Source organism: Malus sylvestris, chromosome 3, assembly GCF_916048215.2.
Source record: "Malus sylvestris chromosome 3, drMalSylv7.2, whole genome shotgun sequence".
NCBI classification, from domain to species: Eukaryota; Viridiplantae; Streptophyta; class Magnoliopsida; order Rosales; family Rosaceae; genus Malus; species Malus sylvestris.
The window spans coordinates 29,331,666-29,352,171 of NC_062262.1; the positions used below are offsets into that span (position 1 = coordinate 29,331,666).

Below are 20,506 nucleotides of genomic sequence, written 5' to 3' on the forward strand. Positions count from 1 at the left end.
TCACCATCTAAGAAATTTGGTTGGTGTGTAATTGGTTGGAATTCAGCAGGTAGAACATGGAGCATGTTGATTTCCATGTTCTCAAGGATTGAAAGGCCCATTGGATCCTGGTCGTCATTTTTCGAGTTATCGAGGACTGCAACATTGTTCATTAAAACATCCTCGACCTGATTATCGTGTGTCTCAACACGTACTTGCTCTTGTGCCATGTAACCCGACCTTGCTTCTTTCTAACTATTGTCGTTGAGCCCATTCATTTCTGATGTTTGGCTTTGCCCTGTAGTGCTTTACGAGCTCGTTCCTCATATGCGATATGGGCTTCCCTTGTGTCTAGGTAGGCGTCCAGACGTGCCACCCGATCTTTTTCATCGATCGTAAGACCAAAGAAAGATACGACCAAAAAGACTTCAAAGTGATGTCGTAAATATTGAAGGTTTTCAAGAGAAAAAAGAAGCTCGGCTATATCAATGTCTGTGTATGGGTCGACCTCGAAGCCAAGGACCCTGGCTTCTCGTATATGTTGGAACCTGGCTTTCATTGCTGGATCAGTGGTTTTCTGGATGATCTGTTCAGCATCAGGGCAGGTGAGTGCTAGGTCGAGGGCTTCTTGACATGCTTTAGGCAGGCCGTACATGTCATTGGCATAATGTTTCTTATGAAATTCTCGCATGTACTGCAAGGATTCACCGAGGAATGGAGGGTCTAGGTTCGGCCGGATCCTTATTAATGGCTCTTGCGGGGGCAATGGGGGAAGCTTGCTTTCGGCTTCTTTTCTAAAATGCTCGAAACGAGCTTTCATCTCTCTGGGCTGAAAAAGGAGTTTGATGCATTTCTCGGACTCTTCAAATGTGGTTTCAAAATCGTGATCAACTGTTTTTTTCTCTTGAAGTAATTCAGCCATGATGGTCGGGCTGCGTCGGTCATCTTCGCTCTGTGTTGCCTCTTTCGGCTGCCATTTAGTAGTCGGAATAGCATGTGCTACTTGTCGTCGACCCATACAATCTATCCGCTAACGTCGACGATTTTGAGATTTGGATAGTGCAGTATGCATACTAGTGGGAGAGTTGTAACTGTACCAACGTTGATCTCGTGGCTTAGGCAGCTTGAAGGTTTTTTGATTCGCCGATGAGCTTGAACTGCTAGAATTACGCGAGTAATAGTCCTCGTTATAAAACGGCACATCGAAATCAAGACACTGTCTGGCCGAGGTAGGACCATCTGTCATTTCCTGAGGGCTGAGCCTATCGAACACTTTCTGGCGCTGGCCTCCTCCAAGTTTCTTCAGAGGTGTCGTCACACACTTGGATGGTTACCGTTGTGTTGGTCTCTCATTTGATTCGGTTAATACGACGCGTGCCCTACAATTGCTACACAAAACCATGGGCTTGTCAATTTCTTCTGCACTAAAATCTGACATAGATTTGATTATGGCCGGTCCCGACAACTCGGTGGGTGGCTCATTGGAAAATAGGTCAATCTTGAGTCGTAGCTGGGAATTTTTCTGTAGGACATGTTGTACTGGGACAAACTCGGCCTTCCCTTTCCCTTTGCTCTTAGGCAAATTAGCGTCTACCATGCCAACTGTTGCCAAAGGGAATGGATCAACGTCGACCGTCATTCGTTTTTCGGGAAACTTTAGTTTGCCCTTGTCGATCCAGCTTTGGATATCATCACAGAATACGACACAGTTGTTCGTGGTATGCTTAGTCGAGTTATGGTACTTTCAATACATCTTCCCTTTAAGTTCTTTAGCCTTGGGAATGTTATGTCCTGGCCGAAGTTTGATAATTTTTGCTGACAACAATTGATTGAAAATTGCCTCGACCTTTGTGATATCAAAAGTGTAAACTTTCAATGTTTTCGCTGTTTCCTTAGTGGTCGAGCATGTTTTGGCATCCTTGAAATTAATTTGAGTCAATGCCTTACAAACATATGGTTTGTCTATGACTATCTCAGCCGATTCCACACTGACGTATTGGGATTCTTCGCCTTCGGCCGATGCTGACCGTGGGATTTTTGTAAATTGTTCCTTGGGATGGGGGCTTTGAGATCTTTTCCTCTCGGAGCAAATAATCATATTGCTTGACATGTTGGGCTAATTCATACATATCGCGGAAGTTTTCCCCTAGGAATTTTGTTTTGTACTCTATGTCGAGCCCATTCAGAGCAAGCCTAACAAATTCGACTTCGGGCAAAGGTACTCAGCACCAATTCCTGGCCAATTTAAACCTTGTAAGATAGTCAATTGGTGACTCATCAGATGCTTGAGCCATTCTAGCCAATGAAGAAACTGACATTTCCATCCCTGGCCGATAAAACTGTTCGTGAAATTTCTCGACTAACTCCACTCAGCTTTGGATAAAATTAGGGGGAAGGTTGATATACCATGCGAATGCTGAGCCTGTCAACGAAAAGTTGAACAACCGTAGTTTATGGAATCACTATTGACAAATCTGCATTGCGTAGTGAAACGAGCCATATGTTCTAACGAAGATAAGGACGACTCTCCAGCAAAAAGGCTAAAATCTGGAATCTTAAAGCCTTTAGAATATTCGAACTTTTCCACATAAGCTGGATATGGATGGATGAATTTCGGGAACTTCGACCCTTTTTTCATAGCCGAATCGATGATCCGTTGGACCTCGGTCATATCAACGGATGTTGCTTCCACTATCTGGTTGGATCTATCTGACCTACTACTTGATCCTCCTTTTTTTTCTAAGTCAATCGTTTTGGGCCGAGTAGACACTACTTCGGCCTGTAGCAGATTACTTTTAAGTGAAAGTTGTCGAGCCTAGTCCGCAGGTCCTCATTTGAAGACTTTGCTGACTAATAATTCGAGCAATTTGGTGTGGGTCTCACCATTACTTCGTATTACCTCGAGCAAATTGTTCATTTTTTGGACAACTGTCTGTTCAACTTGTCGAGATTGCTTATCAAGTCATCTTTGAAGAAACGATCTAGTTGGAAGGTCAGAGCCTTCACCACCGTCTTCGTCGCAGTCCTTCCTTCAATGAAAACGCATGTGGTTCGGTTAGGTACTCTGTGTTTCGAGGTTGGGTACCGAGACAAACTTCATTTTCTTGGTGTGTCACACTTGCAGCCTCAGGGGTTACAGCAACGAGAGGATTTCGCACATGTGACACCTATTGTCCAGGACTCTGAATTGGTGGATCGGTCGCTGATTTTCCCATGGTTGTTTTCCTTTTTACTGATCTTGTCTCGATGGTTATGAACTTCGTAATTTTAGCACTGGGTCCCACTGGGCGTGCCAAAATGTTGACCCTAAAAACTACCAAGCCTACGTGGCGCACAGGCCGAGTAACTGATGAGCTAACTACATCATTCGGTTGATGCGGGGCGTGCCAACTCGTAGGCCGAGTTCGGTCGAGGAGTAAAATGTGTTGATATTGCGTTGAGCGAGCGGCTGACTTCTCGATCTTGCGACTGTGACCGAGGAAGAAACACGTCTCTGCCTTTGGGTTCTAGAGCCTGAAGACAAGGCTACTAGTTCTACAAAGTTCACAAATCGTCGGCGCCGGATTTGGTCACAGTGATTATATTCGTAAGATTATAAGCACTCCGAATCGACACCAGAGTATAGGGGCACATATTCTCAAAATAGATATATGTCTTGATGGTAAATGTGGTCCGGCCGTCAGAATGCCAAACTCTAAAGCCTACTTGTGAGTATCCAATCATAAAACAACTCGGCGTTCTATGTGCTGAGCCCTAGTAACACCTCACTTCGCCGAGAAGGCTGATGAGATGAACTCTACCAATAAGGATTCGAAAATCCTTCTCGACCGAGACTTGGATAGATAACCAGTCGGCCTTGTCGCAGTGCTGTTTATCCAAACTGAAGATGCTTCACGGTCGGCTGATTCTACGGCAACAATGCTGTTTTATCCAAACTGAAGATGTTCGTCGGTTACCCCCACAATGCTGTTTATCCAAACTGAAGATGTGTCGACGGAAAAAAAAAAGTAAAAATCTCAAAGTTGTTGAGAGGTTTCGCGTAGAGCGAGAGTTTACGCAGGGTAGTTTGTGTGTTGAATTGGATGGGGCTTTAATGATGTCCTCCTCCCTCTATTTATCGTAGTCAACCTGCTTCCGATCAAATCATAACCAGACTCGGACTAGAACTCCTTCCCCCGATCTAACCTTATCTTGGCCAATCCTACTCTTACTAGGACTTTGAACTCAACCCCCATATCAGGCCGTATTCGATCCTAAACTTCTACATCCTTATCATGTAGAAACTCCTTCTCGTATCAGGATTCAACCACCTATGGATTCCTAATAAGACACGGCCGGCCTTAGCTATGTGGCCCATAAGCCGGATGCCCCCTAATGACTCCTAAGCATGGCCTCTGGGTCGAGAACAATTCTAAACTTAGCCCAAACCAATATTTTAGGCCCAAACAGTACCCAATCACCAGCTTCCAAGCCAAAAGTGACCTGCTTAATATTCCTTAATTTTCCTTAATTTGATATATATAGTACTTGCATTATTTTCCTTAATTTTCTTGCTAATTCTTTGGTTTAATTTTCATTTCTTGATAACTTTTCACTTTTGGTTTGCAGCATCCTCAAAGTCTCAGTGATAAAATCAATCATGCTTTTATTTAAAGACTTTGTAGAATATGTTTTGTTTTGTTCTGTTCGGGTTTCATTCCTTTAAATTTTTTGTTCATTTGTTATTGAATGATGAAAATAGGATGTCATACATGTTTGGTATTCATTTCACAACTTCGTTGATGTTCACTGAACTATTTTTCTATACGTGCTTCATGTTTTTTTAAGAACATAAGTATGAATAGTAGACGAGAGGTATGTTGTAACTGTAATTGCTGCTCATAGTATGTTTTTTTGCTACCTCTGATTCATGTTACTTGATTTCTCTCCCAAAACATGTAATTATGTAATGTTGTAATACGATAACATATTTATTCTATTTTTGTTTTCACTAATATGGTTATGTGGCTTATGCTTTTTCCTTTGCATATTTATGAAGAAGGATTGAGATGCTGAGAGATCACATGAGGCTTTAGAAGTATTACTTCAATATATTCCTAGGAAAAGATAGTGAATCTCATTTCATAATTTCATTTTGGGAATAAATTTATCTTTGTAGACTATTTAATGACTAAAGTTGTTCATTGTAGCTTGAATTTGTTACAATTAAAATCAAGTTCATTCGCAAAGATAAATTCAGTATATACTTATACAAGCTTTGCATTACAAAGAAATATTCAATGAGATAACTCCAAACAAATATGGGGATAAATTCCACAACTTTTATTATCATTCACCTTCTTTCATTTAGGAAGACATGTTATCACAAACCATTTGTACATATGTGATAGAAGTGAGTTGTACTGTGTGGTTGTGTAACAAAGAGATGATACATATATATTCTTACTCTTCAATTTAATGTGGCATATTAATTGTTTAATATGTTCTCTTACACTATTATTTGATTCATTATTGTATTTCTTCGTTTATTATTTACTAACATCTTTGAACATGCTTTCTAGGCATACGTGCAATGATTATTTCTTTTAGGGACACTTTGGATGCGGTCCCTAGCTATCAACATTCTTTGATTGAAACCTTGTTAGTTTTTAGTTTTTGATTGAGGTCCCTGACATTAATGTAATAATGTAAGTTACTATATTTTTTTAATTCAAAATTCAAAATTGAAATTTGTAATTGTTTATATTAATGAGATTTTAAATAAAACCCATAATTTATGGGATTAAAAATAATAAAATATAAATTATACTCTCTATTATATTGTGTGTGTGTGTATATATACATATATGTATGAGTACATTAACCAAAATTAACAAAAAAAGTTATTGTACCAAAACATGGATACATTCTCAAATCAACGAAAAAGAATGTACCCATATAAGTTTAAACATGAATTAAAAAATTTGAATGGATTTTATATTAAACAAAAAGGGTATATTTTACATATAACAAATTGATATATTTGAGAATGGGTACATTTAAGATTTAAAAAATTGAAAAATTATATGAATGGGTACATTTAAGATTAAAAAATTTAGAATATTTTTATATATAAAAAAAACTAATAGGTTTTAATTTAATTTAATTTTTTATTATTTTGGAAATGTTTGAATTGAAAATTAATTAGAAGTTTAATAGAGGTGTGAGTATTAAACCCTAAATTAATTACTAATTTTTATATTAAAAAATTATATAATAAACATGTAAATTCATTATCACATTAATGCTAGGGACTTGAATCAAAATTTGAGAACTAATAAGGTCTTAGTCAATGAACAATAAAAACTAGGGACCGGATACTAATTTTTCCTTTCTTTTATCACACATTTATACATGACTTAATTATATTTTATTTGCAACTGTATGTTGCATTTTGTTTTTATGACGCGGTAAATAAAACATCTAACACAACATATTTTAAGGGGTGCGAGCGCCCATGATAAAAAAAATTTGCCTCTCTTTCAATATGCTTCTGTGCTTACAAGGAACCTTTCTTTTATCATGCATTTTACACCTGACTTAATATATTCTATTTCCTTTTATTTGTAATTGTATGTTGTATTTTATTTTTAGAACGCGGTATGATAAAAAAAATAAAAAAAACAACTAACACAACACATCTTAAGCGGCACGTAGCGGCCGCGTGAGCATGTGAGGAGAGGCTAGTAGATGTAAGTTCAGAGTTGCCCACCAAATTTTACATGTTCTCTACCCCGGCTAATTAAATACTCTTATAGAAACTTTATATCTCACATGTCTCCCTATTTAGGATACAATCAAACCAAACAGGACATTAACTTCGGAAGCAAATATTATCCAAACGATCGAACTGGATATATAATCTAGAAGTTGTAATCATTTGTAAACCTCTTCTGTCTTCCCCACAAACCAAATTAACTAGCTTGTAATATTTAATCCTCTTATTAACTAAGAGTCTAAGGGTACTTCTTCTTTGTAACACCAATCCTCATGAGGGCTAAATAACCGATGAACCTGTAACCCACAAGCATAATGACCAAAGCAACCACAGCACTCGATTGTCCATTGAGACCAGCAGATTTTATTGTTGGGAAATCTCCAACTGAGCAAACCCTACCATCACATGGGTAGGTATCACTATTCTTGTACTGAGAACTCAGCAAGAGCCTGTAGGAGTAGTTGCTTAGTGATATATATTTGATCCAAGAAATAAAAACAGGAACATGTTGAACATAGTAGCCACCAGCTAGATTGAATGACAACATGATGATTGATGCGAGAACCGTTGCCTTTTTCTGGTCCATAACCAAAGCCCCAATAGCAAGCCCCATACCTTGAGCTACTAACACACTGAGGAGCAGAGCGAACAAGGTGTGGAAAAAGTTTCGGGCCGACGGTTTGAGGCCTGCCATCCAGTATGCTACGGTGACAAATAGGGTTGGAAGAGCAAGTTCCATTGGGAGGTCAGCAACAATCCTTGACACGAAATAGGAGGAGAGTCTGTATGTTCCTGAAGCTCTTTCTTTTTCTAGCATCTTGCGCTCCGGTGGAAAGGTGAAGAGCGCTTGGAACAGTGGGAAGAAACCCCAAAATCCAGTCATAAAGAAGAGAAGCCCAATCTGCACGCATACACAGCAACAAAAGATTATCAAGTTGCTAAAAATGGTTATAATGCTTAAGCATTGGTTTAAGTGATAATTTATGTCATGCTATATGCATAAACCCAAATTTTAAAGTTATTGACATGGATATATAAAATAAGTTAGTTGTAGAGATTTAGTATTATTTTTGTATGGGTTTAATATGCAACCTATATTTTCCACAATTGTCCCAAACCCAGGAAAGGAACCACGTTGTTTTAACATTCTGAAGGATATCGATCAAAATAAAGGAAAAAAAAAACAATGTTAGTAAATCACAGTAACGGAATCACATTATATATGTGACAGGTAAGGTTCTAAAAGACACTAAGCGCTAGTTGGGCGGCGGGATGGGGCCTAGTGCCTAAGCGGTTAGGCAGGCACCTAAACAGACTAGGCAGATTTAAATAAATCTACTATATTTCATATAAATAAGTGTCTGTTTATACTTAAAATATGTAATTTCATCAAAAATTACAAAATAGAATGACATATATATTATGGAGTATTGGAACATAATGAAAACATGGAGAACAAGCATATAATGTGTGTTTATTTAAGTATTCAACAAGTCTCTTACAATTTATTAAAAAAAATGTAAATGAAAGTTATCTAATTATTGCATTATGTGGAAGTTACGTTGAGGCACAAACAGTTCATAATTATTGCATGATGTGGTCTCCCTACTTTTACTGGAACATTATTAACACTAAATCTTGACCTAAAAATCCTATGAAACTAGATACTGCAAATCCTAGAAAAATGAGATGACAAAAGTTTTAGTATACCTGATCCTCCAAGTGTGCAATATTAGATTGCCACCATAGTAGGCCAACAAGAAGAGCCACAGCCAACACCTGACCAATCTTGAGACGAGAAAAGGCCTCATGCCTCCTCTCTTTCATTCCTCTCCTCAGCAACACAGAGCATTGCTGCCACCAAGTTGTGGACCATTTTCCAAACTTCTTGTCTTCTGCAGATCCATCTTGAAATTGACTGGAGTTATTGGTTTCTTGAAGTTCAGTTTTCAATCTATCTAAAAGATTGCTTTTGTAGGCCAAGGTCAGACTCTGCTTCACCTTGCTCTTATTTTCATGTGATCCATCAGGTGCCTGACCTGCAGAAAATGTAATATTTATTACTCTCACAAAATTTCAGAAACATGAGATATCCACTTGTAACACTCTTGTGGGCCAAACTCTAAGAGTAAACTTTCATGGTGAGAGTATACTACTAATTAATGTTACATTCTATGTCACTATATAGACTACGTATGCAGAAAAAAATTTACAAATGGCATTGTATGATTGACCAAAATGCTACACGGTTTACCTGTGCCACATAAGTCTTTCTCCCAAACCTACATATATAGTTTGTAAACTTGCACACACGTGCACTTATAAACACACCTGCATGCATGCTCACTTGTAGGGTTGCAAACACCAGATTAACTTGTGGGGATGACAATAATTGCATTTTCTCATGAAATTTAAGAATCAGACTTTGTTCCCCTAGCATATGTGACAATGTTACAGACATTTCCAAGACATTTTATAGGTTTTTATGAGGATCTCTCCGATCAACCCTAATGGACTTCCTAGAAATTTACCTTAATTTGGAAGTTTACATGACAGCTGAAATAAGTAATTAAACAGCTACTCAATCAAATATGAAACATACCATTAGCAAGGTCCAATAGAAAATCCGCAGGATTCATAGCTATCACGGGGACGTACCCAATGCCCGAAAAATAGTCCATAACCTCCCCTGCCTTCCCAAAATACAAACAGTTCCCTTCCGATAACAGCATCACCTTATGAAACATGTAGAACACCCTACTTGAAGGTTGATGTATAGTCATCACGATCGTCCTCCCACCACTTGCCAAATCCCATAGTGCCGATACAATTCGCTGCGCTGTTGTCGAATCGAGCCCCGACGTCGGTTCATCCAAGAAGAGCAAGCTAGGATTTACGAGTAATTCTTGTCCTATACTAACCCTTCTTCTCTCCCCGCCCGAAATACCCCTCATGAACTGATCACCAACGGCGCTGTTCTTGCATTTGGTTAATTCGAGCTGTGTAATCACCGCATAGGCTTGCATGACCTTGTCTCGCTTGGATAGCGTGTTGGGCAAGCGAAGAAGTGCCGTGAAGACTAGGGTTTCGGTCACGGTTAAATGCGGGTAGAGAAAATCGTCTTGGGTTACAAAGCCAGTGTTTCTTTTCATTGTGTTTGTGAAAGGTTTGTTGTTGTAGGTTATGGAACCACCAAGTTGGCCGCGAAGTCTACCTCCGAGTGCGGTTAGGAGGGTTGTTTTGCCACTTCCAGAGGGGCCGAGCATGGCTAGGATTTCGCTGGGTTTAACTAGGCCGTTGATGCTGTTTAAGATCACTTTCTCTTCGGACTTAGTGCTCTTTTTGGCTTTGATCTTGTAAACCACGTCTTCAAACTGTGATTTTGATCGAAATTCGAATACCCATTAGCTTAATTATGAAAAGGATAACGCTACAGCGACCAAATATTTTAACCCAAATTTGTAAACCAAATGATGTAGTTTTTATGATTAGATTGTTACTTAAACGTTGATTAATGTGCTTATTTTTTATTGATGACACATTATTTGGTTTGCAAGTTTAGTTTAAATTTTTATTTAACCTTATGAAAATGCTATTAGGGGTTTTCAAGAAGAAAAAAAAAATGAAAATGGGATCTTGATCATCAATCTTGAGCTATTCAAATAAAAAAGGAAAATGCTTGATTTATTTTTTTTGTCCCAAACCATATCTCCTATATTTATTTACCTTCACTGTGACTGGTCGAATGGCTTTCTTGAAGATACCTGGGGTTTCACTGTCGGGCCTTCTATTAGTTTGAGACTCTGTATCCATCACCATCTCTTGCTCCATGGTTGTGTATCTCAAGATCAACGAGCTCTCCCTCCCTAAAACCCTAATCAAACCACTAACTTTATTTTTTTTGAGTTACAAAATTAAAGAGAAGATCAAATCAATAGCAGCTGATCCATCTCTCTCTTTCTCTCACACTATTAGAGACTATAAATTTTTTGCAAGCTATAGATAGAGTGCATATATAATTAAATATTGGGAAAGAAATGAGAAAAATAATTAAATTAAGAGTGCCGATCAAGTCATGCGAGAGAGATGAGAAATAACAGACGAGCCAGACGGGACCAGTTTGATGGGTTCCGTGTTAACAGTTATGTACTCTCTTGTTTTCTGTTACACTGAGCCAGCACATGTTTATATATTGCATCAGATACCAGACCAATCTCCGCAACCCCACTACAACTCTACTTCTTATACCTCTACGACTTCTATTTATCATTTTAATTTCCTAAAACATACGGTCGGAAATTTACCAATGAGAATTGCACAAAAATGGCTAACTTAACCACAATGCGTAGCAAATTAAGAACCCTTTACTTACTTTGTGTAAATATTCTCTCTCCGTGGAAATTTAGTGGCAAAATAAAGAGATCATAGGGACTTCTGTGGAGCAAAATGGCTAGCTAGGCTAAAAGAATGGCGTATAAATACATATGTGCATGTGTGACCACTTTTGCCTAGAATATTCTTCAAATCAACAAATTTTGACCATGGTGGGTATATAATTGTAGAAGTTTACTGGATTTGCCTGGTTACCTCAGGAAGTGGATCATTGGCCATTGTTTTTCAGCTTACTTATCACTGAGCATGTTACCATTACCCACACTCAAATTAATGCTTAAAGATACTTCCACCATTGAGCTTTTATCAAACTTTATAGTCAGATAAATCACTTTCTTAAGCAAAAGAAAAAGTAGTCGGAAACGATTTTGTATTACAGTAAATAAAAGCACATAGGATTTCAATTTGGATAGTAATTATAAATAGGGTTCTTTAGATTTAAATCCTTGCAATTCTTAAACTCTAGACAAAAACCCACATATATTATAACTTCTAAATAAAACCCAAATTTTAAATATGATGTCATGTTGGATAAAAGATGTCCATGAATTTGTGTTTATTTACAAAATCATGCCACCAAATCTCTTATACGTTTCTTTTAGACATTTAATTTGTTTAATATATTTTTAATTTTGTGTGAACTCCTCCAATCCAAAACCTAATTAGATCAAATATATACGGACATATATTCTACATTTATGTATACTAATACCATAAAAAGAAGTAGGTAAATTAATTTTGTTACAAATTTAAAAAGTAGGCACATTAATTTTCAGTAATTATACAATAGGTAAATTATTTTCATAAAATTAAACAATAGATATTGTTTTGAAAAAATTAATTTTCATAGTAGGTAAACTATTTTCTTGTAATTATACTGTAGGTATAAAATTAAACAATAGATATTGTTTTCATAAAATTAATTTTCATAGTAGGTGAATTATTTTCATAAAATTAAGCAATAGATATTGTTGAAAATAAACACTAAATTAGGTATATTCAAATTGAAATTTATTGTCAAAACTAAAAATATTTCCAAATTAATTCCTCCATCTAGAACCATATTTCATGGCTACAAGACCTCACCAAATTCAATGCACGTGATCAATTAAAACAAAATTACAAGAACTTTCCATACTTGCTTAGATGGGGGTATATTAGGGATCCAAAAATTATAAAAACAGACACACAAACTTAATTTGGTAAGTTGCTTAGTTGGATCCTAATCATTGGGTTTTATTCGGATAAATATTATATGATGGACTAGAGGCTAGAAAAAATGAGTTTGGAGGGGGAAAGAATAACACAGTATTATAAGCATAGATAGTAATTATAAAACACAGTAATAAAAACAAGATTGTCTTATACTCATTAATTTAGTTAATGAAATGCTAGTTGCTATATTAGATGTTAATGGTCATTGGGACAGGATATTAATTTGCTTCCAAAATTCTTTGCATGGCAGTTTCCCATATCTTTTTCTACCGTGCGCGTTTATTAAGAGTGATTATTCTAATTGTCTTAAGAAAAGAAAAAGATGTTAGAGCCAAGGAAATGTCAAAACTGCCACATAAGAATAATACCCGTTAAACCCGACAATCGTGGATAATCTTTTGAATGGAGTGGATTTGAGGATGAAATTTCGTTTATTTTTTAGATATGGGGAAAAACTGTGAATATTATTCGGTTACGGTTTTAGATATGGTTATAGCAGTTCCTAATCCCTATTTGGCCCCGAATCCGTCCCAAATAATTTAATAATATAATATACTCACAAGTATTGAAATTATTTGATAATTTGTTATATTTGATTTAATCATCATTTTCTTCTTTTTTCATGGAACCAATTTGTCTTAATTTGCTATCTTATTTGGCTCATCATGAACATCTATTTTATTTTATAATTTGGATATGGATATTCAATGATGGAATTAGTATCAATTAAATTATAATTTGTTAGTTGAACACATAATTTTTTTGCTTTGACGAAGATGGATGTAACCAGTAATTGATGGAGAATCTGTTACCTGGTGGATATGATTATGGATAATCCCGATGGTTAATTTGTGGTTATGGATATTGTTAATTTTTCGTAGTTATGGGGATGAATATGAAATTTCCGTCCCCAAACGGAATCGTTTGCATCCTTACTGCCACTTAGACATATAACAGTAGAAAATAGAAACAACTCTCTCCAACCGAGCCTTCAGTTTCTAACGTGGAGCAAAGTCGCCTTTTGCTTTCAAATTTGATAGCTGCTATCAAATTATTTTTATAATTTTTTAATAGGGGTGATGCAATTCATAATAAATGATGTTATGTGTTTCAAGTATTTGATTGGTTGTCTCAATAATTAGACCCCACAAAGAGATGAAACACATTATAGAATGATATTTGTATTTAACATATCGCGTGGAGCAAAAAATTGTACAAAATATCAAATTACCACATAAACTATCAAATATTATTTTGATGTTTACATTTGATTTCTCTTTTAAAGATGCTCTTATTTTGCCTTTTGTCTATTGTGGACTTGTGTCTTTTGTCCATATTTTATGGTGGCGCTAGTGCAATCTTATGATGAAATTGGTAGTTTTTTTGGTGACTTTATTCCCACAGTCTCTATTTTACTGGTTATTATTAATGGACAGGGATTGTATGTCCTCCCACTTCCGGTGCCCTCCCGTGCCCTCCTGTTTGTGTGGTCACGGTTAAGCCACGTCAACATTTTATATTACTATTTAATTTTATCTTTAAAAAAAATATAAAATGTTGATGTGGCTTAACCGTGACCACACAAAATAGGAGGGCACCGGAAATGAGAGGGCAGACAATCCTTGTCCATTATTAATTTGGTTCTTTCACGGTTCCTCTTCAAAGCCATAATTTCTTGTATTCAAAGGGTGTCCCGTACTAGTTGTGTTAATGATTTTGTGTAGAATCTCCCATGCAGCGAATTATAAAATGGTGCGCCTATTTTGTCTATGTAGCTTGGGATAGATAATAAACAAGCGATTCATAACATATAATTATAATAGGCTGGTTTAGATCGATCTTAACCGGGTTATTATGATTTAATGTAAAAATATGATTTTTTATTAAAATGAATAGTACCGGAAGCTTTTCGTTAAAGTTCTATTTTATGGGAAAACTAATGAAAATGACTTGAAAACTTTGAGTTTTAACAATAAGGACAAAATAAAAGGCAAAGTGAATAGTACCAAGATTGACTTTTTAGTGTAAAAATGTGGTTTTTCATTAAAATAAACAGTATTGAGAATTGTTTTTGGTAAAGTTCCCTTGTTTTATTTCTATATTCATTCATATATTTAGGGCTGGTTCGGTATGGGATACCGAACCAAAAATGGCATATCAAATCCCGAATCGAAAATTTTCGGGACGTAAATCTCATGACCGATCCCAAATCAAAATTTCGGGATTCCCAAATTTTGGGATTCCCGAAATATTTTCGGTATTTCGGAATTTCCCGAAACCGAACATCATTAGAATCCAAATCATCTTAGATTAATATTGAAATCATTTGAACCTGCATTAAAAATCCAAATTGAAATCAGAGACATAGTGATAGTGAATCAGTGAAAGATTTATGGTCGAGAAAGAAGCAGAGTGAAGAGAGGGACCTCCTCCTGACCCGAGCCCTTAATTCGAAACCCTAAGCCCCAATTCAAAACCTTAACCTCAATTTGAAATCCCACACACACAGAGAATCACTGGAGAGAACCGGAGGCGAGGATGAAGCCATGAGGTGTGGTGGTGGCCGGAGTGGAGATAGTTCGTCGGAGTTAGATTGCTAGACGGTGGGTGGCTGCTGAGCTTCAAATCCGAGAAAGAGAAGGAGAGTCTAAGACTGAGTGAAGGCAGATGAGAGGCGAAATGAAATGAGAGAGAGTGAGTAGGGATGTTTGGCTTGGTTTTGGATTGGGTGGAAGGAAGGGTTAGGTGGTTTCTGGGTTGTAGAGAGAGAGAGAGAATACGAGAGAGATGAGACCGAAAAAATGAGAGAGATAAAGGATTAGGTGGGTTATGAGTTGTAGAGAGAGACGGGACAGAAAATAAGAGAGAGATGAAGGGTTAGGTTATGGGTTGTAGAGAGAGGGAGTCTGAGAGATAATCAAGAGAGATGACTGATGAGACAGAAAATAGGGAAGAGAGAGACGGCTCTGTCTTCAGAAAGCAAGCACCCGTACCTTGCGTGACCCATCCCTTCCCATGTGCTTGATGCAACGTTTGTCAGCACCACACCACACACACACTGACACATATACATATATATACACACACACACGTTCCAACACACACACACAGACGCACACAGACACACACACACACAGACGCACACAGACACACATACACACACACACAGATATATATATATATATATATATATATATATATATATAATATACCCAATATAATATTAATAAAGTTCGGTTCGAGATCGGGAATACCAAATATTTCAAATTGTAAGACCGAATCCCATACCAAACAATTCGGGATTGGTTTGGTTTCGGTACTAAAATTTTCGGGATTTTTGGTTCGGTATTTTTTCGGTTTGGTTTCGGTATGGTTTGGGATTTTCGGTATTTTTTTCCAGCCCTACATATATTAATGAATTAATTGATTGAAGTTTTTGGCTTTGGAGTGTTGCCACTAACACCCCTTGAGGTTTATCAAATTTTTACAAAACCACCTCACGTTCGAGACATTACACTAACACCCCTTCAAGTTTTAATTCTCTTTTACATAACCCCTTGAATTAAAAAAAAATCTTCTAATTTACCCTTATAATTAAAAAAAAAAACTCAATTTTTTTATTGAACAAAAAATCTTTATAAATATATTAAAAAATATATCAAATTAAAACATAGACAAAAACAAATTAAGAAAAAATATTTAATTAATACATTGAAAAAATATTTTATTTAAAATAAAGAAGCTGTTTTTTTCTTCCCCTCCCACCTCCATCTCCATCTCCTCCTTCTATCTTCATCACCTCATTTTTTCTCCATCATCACCACCGTTTCAAACTTTGAGCAACCACCTCCATCTGACCCTAGCTAACATTCTCATATTCTTCCCATCGGAAACCACCTCCATCACCCACCCATCACAGTCACCTGACTACCTTTCACCCCACAATCCGCAAAGGTATCCCCATTCCAGCAACATAAAGAACCAGTAGTGGTGGAGATGAAATCTGGAAGCTATGGCAGAACCCGAGCCCACTTCCTGTAAATTGGATTCCTAGCTAGCACCACCACCAAAACCCCAATTCCCCAAAATCCCCACCATCTTTCACCGCATCCGCCATTTCCACCCCAACCTGATTTCAGTACCAAATTATAGTTTTATTAGACAAAGATCATTTATTGGTTTGTTCAAGTTTGAATGGGTGGTGGTAATGGAGAAAGAAGGAGAAGATCGAGGTGGTTGCTCAAGTGGGAGGGGAAGAAGAAGATGAACAAGTTTTTTTCAATAAAATATTTCTCTCTAATGACTCAATTCCTTTGGAAACTCTATTTCTATGGTAATTTTTGACACGATCCGTTAACCTGACAAGAAATTAACAGGTTTTCGGGTTAACACGATAACGAATATTAAGCTAACAAGTCGGTCCAGATATACATGCAGGTAACTTGTTACATGATATGAAAAATATTAATTTAACAATTTCATACCACTAAAAAGAAATACTATAATTAACAACAGTATGATTTACTCCCGAACTGAACTGAAAGTTAAAATATATATATAAAATAAAAAAAATTGATGACCGTTGGATCGGCTCAGATTTAATTTTTGGTCGTCCAATGTTTTTTTATCCTTAAATCAGACTCTTTCTCATTCTCAAAGGCTCGAATTGAAGCAGCTGCTCTCCTTCTCAAACTGAACTCTTGAATCTCAGTCTCGAACCTCAACTCTGGTCAGCCATAAATCCATGATCACCCTCTCTAGTCTCCCTCCACTAGACCATTGTCACCGCATAGTGGACTAGTAACCCACAACCAGTCGATCTGCTATTTTTGTATCTGATTCTCTCTCTGGATCGAGTCAATCTCGAGCTCTAATCGAGGTAATTGTTGATTATTTCGAATTACTTTTAAAAAATAGGGTATTGTTTCGAATTAGTTTTCAAATTAAGATTGGTTTCGTTTATTCAATTTGGGGTTTTTCGTTTCGAAATAGTTTTCGAAGTAATATTTATGGGGCAACATGGTATGTGCAAATTTAGAGGAAAAAATATTTTTCTTCACATATCATAATGAGTCAGGTCATTTTACATGTTGGGTAATATGATCTGACCTGTTAAGAATATGTTAAGATAATAAGTGTGACATAATACAATCCGTTAAGATAATAGGTGTTATACGAAAACGATACGAACACGACAAACATAATCTGTTTGTCAAGCCTTTTCGACCATTCTGCTTACACCACTTTCTTCTTTCTTCTTTCGTACTGTTCAAATCATCAATTCCATCTTTTCTTGTTCGTTGTTTTCAAAGTAGAAATTAATTTCTTTTCTTAATTTTTTTTGTTCATATGGTCTTCTTCTGGTTTTTTGTTTTTTTTTAAATGTTTAATGTTTAATAAATTTTTATATACAATATAATATTTTTTTTATTAGTTTAAAGAAGTCAATAAGGATAAATTAGTAAATTTATACGCAAATTTTTTACTCAAGGAGTTATATAAAAAGGATTTAAAATCTGAGGAGTGTTAGTGTAATGTCTTAAACGTGAGGAGGATTTGTGAAAACTTGATAAACCTCAAGGGTGTTTGATGTAATTAACCCCATTGCTTTACCTCTTTTCATGCTAATCACGCCACATATCCACTAATACAGTGGTTGTCCCAATTAGCATTATTTTTAGCTTTTGAGTCTTTTTTATTTGAAAAAGGCTCGATTTTTTTATTTAGAATGTCTTCTTTAAAGTTTGTACCTCTTTTTAGTGTTGCAATTAAACCTTTATTACTTCACCTAAAAAAATAAAACAAAAGAGAGAGTAAGAAGAATGATGACATCAGGTACCCTAGGAATTTGTCAGAAGTAAAAATAGCCATATGAATCTTTTTTTAATAACCATATGACTCAATATTAATTTTCTTTTCTATACAAGCGGCGTTGGGTTGGGGTAGAAAAATGATACATGGTCATAGATGCTAAGCAAATGTTTTTAACCATTTGAGTTACATAATGTATGACTAAAAATTTAACTGGCCAACTTTAAATAAAAGTCAAAATTTCAACCAAGCTTGAACGTTTCTAAACTCAAACCTCTCTACATTTAAATATTTTGACATTAGACTTTAGAATTCTTATAATAATTAAAATTTACCTTGCTCCTAATTTCAAACTATATAGAGAGAGGAAAAAAACTTTCATGAACCGGGTATAATGTCATTGCGCCGTCCCATGCTAATGATATGTGGAGAGAAGCTTACAAATGTCATGATATTATTAGCATGGAAGACCACTCTGGCAATGCATCGTTCTATGTTAGTTGCTCTTTATAGAGAGGGGAGAACCTGGTATGCAATTGGAGGCAAGATGACATATTCCAAGCCTATTACGCGGTCTATTTAATTGAACTTGTTCGCTTGACATTTCGCGATTGATTTGGAATATCATATAATTGACAAGGGAAAAGTTATTTGTAAGAGTGCAAGATGGAATAGTGTTTTCAATTTCGACAGTAAAATTTTTGAATTCGTAATCCGAATATTTTTCAAAAATTTGGAATGGAAATTGGATTGCATCTTAGAATTCCAAGATCCGTATTTTGGATCCTAATTTTCCATTCCAAACTTATTTTAATAAAAAAAAATTCTGAAATATTCTAATTTTTTGAATTAGTTAATCAAATTATGTATATTGTAATCAACTTTTGTATTTTATCGTTAGTTTTGGATACATGTTGTTTATTTTTTTTTCTTTGATATTAAACATGCACTTATATATTAAAAGCATAAGCAACTTGTCACATCCCGGCCCGGGCCTCCACCACATCTCGGGCTCGATTCCTCCGTAACACGATATTGTCCGCTTTGGACCCCAACCACGTCCTCACGGTTTTGTTTCTGGGAACTCACACGAGAACATCTTAGTGGGTCACCCATCATGGGATTGCTCTCGCGCGAACTCGCTTAACTTTGGAGTTCCGATAGAACCCCGAAGCTAGTGAGCTCCCAAAAGGCCTCGTGCTAAGAAGAGGTGGACATGTACATATAAGGCATGGAGGATCCAATCCCTTGGGGAATGTGGGATGCTACAATCCACCCCCTTAGGACCAGACATCCTTGTCGACATACTTCCGACTAGGGATTGGCTCTGATAACAAATTGTCACATCCCGACCCGGGCCCCCACCACATCCCGGGCTCGACTCTGCTGTAACACGATATTGTCCACTTTAGGCCCCGACCACGCCCTCACGATTTTGTTTCTGGAAACTCACACGAGAACTTCCCAGTGGGTCATCCATCCTGGGATTGCTCTCGCGCGAACTCGTTTAACTTCGGAGTTTCGATAGAACCCGAAGCCAGTGAGCTCCCAAAAGGCCTTGTGCTAGGAAGAGGTGAGGATGTACATATAGGTAGCGTTTGGTACGCAAACGGGACGGGACGAGACTGGATGGAACGGGACGGGACGAGACGGAACAGATGTTCTGTACTATGTTTGGTACGCGCAGGACGGAACAGGATGGTTGTTCCGTTCTGCGTTTGGTAACGCATGGACAGAACGGAACCAAAAGATTAAAAAGACTAAAATAACCATGTTCCGTCTGTTGTTTAGTACAATTTTATGCGTGGAACGGGACAAGACTTTTTTTTTTTTGGGTTCAAATTTGAACACTATTATCCATTATTTGTTTTTCTTGGTCCAAATTTTAATAGGTATATGTTGTGTTCCACATGCAAACCCCTTTAAAATTTGTAATTTTTAATCTCCTAGTTTTCTACAGCTCCATTTGAATTTTCAGCACAAACCCATCAAATTTTATTATGCAAATGTCAACCACATAAAGCAAAAGAACAGTTTTCTTCTCCTAATTCCTACAGCTTACATCAAGTATCCACTTGTTTGTCTAAAGAGTTATTCAATTCATTCTATTATAATCTTAGATACCAAACAAAGCCTTCGCCTTTGTTTTTCATGAAAAACGCTTTCATATCTCAGTCCTAATATACATCAATGTCCACTGTTTAATATACTAGCAATAACCAAAGACAACCCATGGTGTTGATCGACATTGCCAGAATTTTATCATTACCAGAAAGCCAGAATATTTGAAGTGTTAGTGGTACTGCACTACAGAGGCAGAATATGTACAAACTCACAAAGCAAAGCAAAGAA

At 36.6% G+C, this 20,506-nt stretch overlaps 1 protein-coding gene across 1 annotated transcript; it reads right to left on the reverse strand.

Annotated features, from left to right (window-relative positions):
- Positions 1-6,926: 6,926 nt before the first annotated feature.
- On the reverse strand, positions 6,927-10,676 carry LOC126616457 (ABC transporter G family member 9-like). Its single transcript, XM_050284512.1, has 4 exons — positions 10,463-10,676; positions 9,339-10,110; positions 8,447-8,775; positions 6,927-7,637 (listed from the first exon to the last, which is right to left on the reverse strand). The coding sequence occupies exons 1-4, from the start codon at positions 10,565-10,567 to the stop codon at positions 6,975-6,977; spliced, it is 1,869 nt and encodes a 622-aa protein (XP_050140469.1). The 5' UTR covers positions 10,568-10,676; the 3' UTR covers positions 6,927-6,974.
- Positions 10,677-20,506: the final 9,830 nt, after the last annotated feature.